This window comes from Oncorhynchus masou, unplaced genomic scaffold, assembly GCF_036934945.1.
Source record: "Oncorhynchus masou masou isolate Uvic2021 unplaced genomic scaffold, UVic_Omas_1.1 unplaced_scaffold_5444, whole genome shotgun sequence".
Taxonomy (NCBI): Eukaryota; Metazoa; Chordata; class Actinopteri; order Salmoniformes; family Salmonidae; genus Oncorhynchus; species Oncorhynchus masou.
In genome coordinates, this window is record NW_027011859.1 from 14,014 (window position 1) to 18,901 (window position 4,888).

The following is a 4,888-nucleotide window of genomic DNA, read 5'->3' on the forward strand; positions in this document are numbered from 1 at the left end:
ACATTAAATAGCGAATGGGGAGGACGCTTTTCCCGTGGTTCATTTTCATGCCAGCCAAGTAGGCTATACTCCTGTTGTAAAGGTAAGCAATGTGCTTATCTTGTCTATTACCGTTCTGTATTAATGTCATGTTCTATGTGGACCCCGGGAAGAGTAGATGCTCTTTAGTAACAGCTAATGGGGATCTGAATAAAATACAATCAAAATAATATTAAAGCGCGAGTGGAGAGAAAAGATGAGCAGGTCGCAGAGAGAGAAGTGAAGAGCTACAGAAGTTTATTGAACATGCTACAGAGGAAAAGCAGAACACTCACACACACACGATAGAAGAGAAACATCTAAAACACGTCCGACCAAATCTCCCGACTTTTTTGTTAGAAAATTATTTTAATCGTGCCGCTTCCAAACTATATCTGAATCTTACATTTCCAGAGATGTAAAAAATGTAACCAATATAGAAAAGACACTTTTTCTCTCTTGAAAACATACGTTTATCCAGCAAGTTGAGGGATTCTTAAAACCATAATGGTTATTATGTGTAGGTCTGCTTAAAATAAATGTATAAGGAATTAATGTCGTTGATAATGAATCGTGTCCCGTACCTTACCTTATTTTTTTCTCTCCTCCCCGATACACAAAATATATCAGAGGGGGTTCATTAAAATGTTGATTCTTTTTCCTTTGTGATACAACTGTAAATGAAAGACGAAAAAGGCACAGACTTTGGTCCCAACCAGGGGTTGTCCCTCTAAACAGCAACACGTTGACTTCACAACAGGTTCTACTTCGCTAACCTCTTCCAACACATGCAAAAGCATTTTTTTTTTCTTTTGGTAACACTTCGCTAGAACTGTGTGTTTCAAAACAGTCATAACATTTGCTTTGTCATGTGTATGACAATATCGTGGCCGTTAAGTGCAGTTCAAATTAGTAAAAGTATTACGTAGGTTTTATTCCAAGAACTAGAGAGAACAGGCAGTAGATGCATAGAAAACCTCTCACCTCCTACCCATGTACATGAATGTGATGAAAAACAAGGGAAGTATAACCTATAAAGAACAGAAACATTAAGACTATTTTAGTAAATGTGTAAACTAAACAAAAAAAAGGAAAAATAACCAGGGTTAAAAATCAGTGTTGTTGGTTGTTCCTCTACAAGAAACCTTCAAGCAACATGGTCTAAATGAGCTAAAATTAAAATAAAAAAGTCTGATTCAACTTCAATCTCATATTGTTCACCTCTCCACAACAACCACAGTGAATTTAACGGGGAAGGGGGGGGAAGTAAAACTCCACAAATTGAACAGCAACTGAAAAAGGCAAAACTTGGATGGCAGAAGCGTACAAACTACAACAGTGACACGGGGAAGAGACAAATCATGTTAAATTTCACATCAAAATTAAAATGTGCCTCAAAATCAGACAGGGATTCATGTCAATATTTGGGATGTAAAAAGAGTCGATAGTCTGGTAAGGCACATATCTTGTAGAACTAATCATCATAGTCAAAGAAGAGGCGCCCATGTCCAATCATCCACCCTTCATAATGAGAAGGTAGAAAAGGCAAATAGTTTGCTGATCATACAAATGGGTTATAGGATTAACACAGGGGTCAGGGGGGTTAACACAGGAGTCAGGATCAGAGGCTATGGGATTAACACAGGGGTCAGGATCAGAGGCTATGGGATTAACACAGGGGTCAGGATCAGAGGCTATGGGATTAACACAGGGGTCAGGGGGTTAACACAGGAGTCAGGATCAGAGGCTATGGGATTAACACAGGGGTCATGATCAGAGGGTGTGGGACTAACACAGGGGTCAGGGTCAGAGGGTGTGGGACTAACACAGGGGTCAGGATCAGAGGGTGTGGGATTAACACAGGGGTCAGGGTCAGAGGGTGTGGGATTAACACAGGGGTCAGGGTCAGAGGGTGTGGGATTAACACAGGGGTCAGAGGGTGTGGGACTAACACAGGGGTCAGAGGGTGTGGGACTAACACAGGGGTCAGAGGGTGTGGGACTAACACAGGGGTCAGAGGGTGTGGGACTAACACAGGGGTCAGAGGGTGTGGGACTAACACAGGGGTCAGGATCAGAGGGTATGGGACTAACACAGGGGTCAGGATCAGGTGAAGGGGTTAAAATGTCCTCAAAACATAGAAGTACAACATTTCCTCCCCCCGGTTTGGGTTTCTGGTTCTCTGAAGGAATGACTGATGACACTTAGAAAGAAACAATAAAAGGTCCAAATGTGGTCCCCAGAGTCTGGAACGAGTCAACAGGGTTTAACAAATGCCTGCTAGGGAAAACAGAAAGCGGTGGATGTTGTGGAGGATCGATCATTATGCAATAAGTTTAGATGGTGGATTTGGAGAAGGAGACTCTCAGGTGATGGTTGTCGCCCATGTTGTAGTTGTGGAGGTCGATCAGACCCTGGATGGCCTCTTCCACCGTTGACATCTGGAGCAGCGCCATTTTGTGATCCCTGGGAACAGAAGAACGGTTGAACACATTGAAATACAACTTGGATCTGTCCAAACTGTTCCAATCAGAATGTAGTGGGGGTATGCTCTGCTCTCAACCACACCCCACAGAATGGACAGTAATACAGCCTCAGCAAGTCTCACATACTCCCTGGAGCTAGCCACAGAGCTAAGGAGTGTTCGAAAAAATAAAAATCAATGCTCAAGTTCATTCACAACCAATTGAAGAACAACTGTAGCTCAGTTCTGTTATTATAAAAAAAAAAACACGAAGAGAGACGTACTGAAAGAACTTGAATGCGTTCACGGTTCCCCCGGCGTTGGAGAAGAGAAGTCGGAGGTCTTCCTCGGAAACGTCCGTTCTGTGGAAACACGTCAACTTAGCATTCTAACGGCACAGACCACAACCCAGGCACAGACCACAACCCAGGCACAGATCACAGCTTTTCTTTAACTAGTCAAGTCAGTGAAGAACAAATTCTTATTTTACAATGACGGCCTGAACCCCCCCTGGGCCGAACCCGGACGACGCTGGGGCCAATTGGTGCGTCGCCCTACGGGACTCCCAGTCACGACCGGTTGTGCTACAGCCTGGAATCAAACCAGGGTATGTAGTGACGCCTCTAGCACTGAGATGCAGTGCCTTAGGGCTTCCCGAGTTGCGCAGTGGTCTAAGACTTCACTGATCTAAGAACAGTTTTGTATGAACTCACAATGGTTATTGTTAGGATTTGAACATGGTAAGCAGATCCTCTGTCTGTTGGTGTATTCCCCTAGACATAAAGCTCCGTTAACTTTTCTTCCAGGTATAGATGTTGCCTCAGATTACCCTCCCCAAATCCTAGTGAGAAAGAACAAAACTGTCCTTAAAAATCAGTGTCTAGGGGAATGCGCCAACAGATACAGAATCTGCTTACCATGTCCAAATCCTAACAATCACCATTATGAGCTAATTCAAAACTGTTCTTAGATCAGTGTGTCGTGTAGAGGCCATGTGGTAGACTTACGGGATGTTGGAGAGGTGAAGAGTAGTGGTGGGAGGGAAAATATTCTGGAAGTTCTTGGAGCCAGGCTTCTTGAAGCGGTGCAGGGGCGAGTTGGTGAAGTCTTTGGTGAGGCCCTGGTCATCCAGTCCATCCCTGGGCAGCTGCACCGAGGTGTGCTTAGACAGAGCCACCCTGATTGGTTTCCCATGCATCTTCTGCCCATTCAGGTGACTCATGGCTGGAAGCATTTCATTTGTACCGAGTGAGTTTTTATACAGCAGTACTGTGTCCCAAGACAAACACCCCCCCACACATTTAGGAGAGAATCTACTTCAAAAGACTGGAACAATCGGCAACTAGACACTAAATAAAATCTGGGGAGATGTCCTTTTTATCAGTCAATAAACATGAGACAATAGAGGAGGATCATGTTACCTAGCCGAGGCCCATACCTAGCCGGGGCCGCATACCTAGCCGGGGCCGCATACCTAGCCGGGGCCCATACCTAGCCGAGCCGGGGTCTTACCTAGCTGGGCTTGGTTGGAATCAGCCATCTGTATCAGAGCACTGTCTTTCTTATTGTAGAGGATCTTCACCCTCTGGGTATCACCATACACCCCTAGGTTAAAGTCATGAGCAGACGAGAGGAGGGCGAGGAAGAGGAGGAAGAGGAGACAGTGAGGAAACACTTTAGCACTTGAGATAGAGGGAAAGTTTAGGCAAGGCAGAGACAGAGTAAGAGGCTAGATAGAGAGAGAGAGTCTGAATGTAGGCTAGAGATCATTCATCAGAATTAACATTTGAAGAGAGTTGAGCAAGAGGTGTGTGTATATTAAGGACAGATTGAGACACCCCATAAACAGATACGTTAATGACATGTTTGGCTAATTAAACTACTGTACAGGCTATGCCAAATCAATGTACCATGCATTTTAACAGAAATCTATGGATGGGATCAATTTCGATAGCCAAAGAGAGACAGAACCAAACGATAACCGAGGAGCAACAACAACAAAACTAAAAAGTCAAAAACAATTACTGCAATATGGAAATGAAAAAGAAAAAAAGAAAAACAAAAGTGAATGTCTCTTTCGAACAGAAATAAGCAACAACAGAAGAGCAACAGAGAGCTAACATACCGAAGAGAGTAAACAGACTTTGGGGTGTAACCATCTTTAGAAGAGGAGAAGAGAGCAAGCAGCAGAAGACAGGAAGACAGGTAGAAGAGTCGGAGCGGAGGTAGAGAGAGCGGAGGTGGACAGATCATCCAGGAGGGTGGTTTCCCGTAGAATGGTGGTGGTCATGGAGTATGGTTCAAGGCAGTTAAATTTGGGGATAAAGGTTGGTCCGAGGGAACAGGTTTTGTTCAAGCACGGGGGGGTTATAGAGATGGGGGGGATGGGTGGAGGAGAGAGAGCAC

The 4,888-nt window shown here is 44.4% G+C and overlaps 1 protein-coding gene across 1 annotated transcript; it reads right to left on the reverse strand.

Moving 5' to 3' along the window:
• Positions 1 to 259: 259 nt before the first annotated feature.
• LOC135536010 (polypyrimidine tract-binding protein 2-like) lies at positions 260 to 4,662 on the reverse strand. The gene is made up of 5 exons (XM_064962405.1): positions 4,608 to 4,662; positions 3,995 to 4,087; positions 3,490 to 3,706; positions 2,767 to 2,844; positions 260 to 2,484 (listed from the first exon to the last, which is right to left on the reverse strand). The coding sequence occupies exons 1-5, from the start codon at positions 4,639 to 4,641 to the stop codon at positions 2,355 to 2,357; spliced, it is 552 nt and encodes a 183-aa protein (XP_064818477.1). The 5' UTR covers positions 4,642 to 4,662; the 3' UTR covers positions 260 to 2,354.
• Between the last annotated feature and the right edge of the window lie 226 nt (positions 4,663 to 4,888).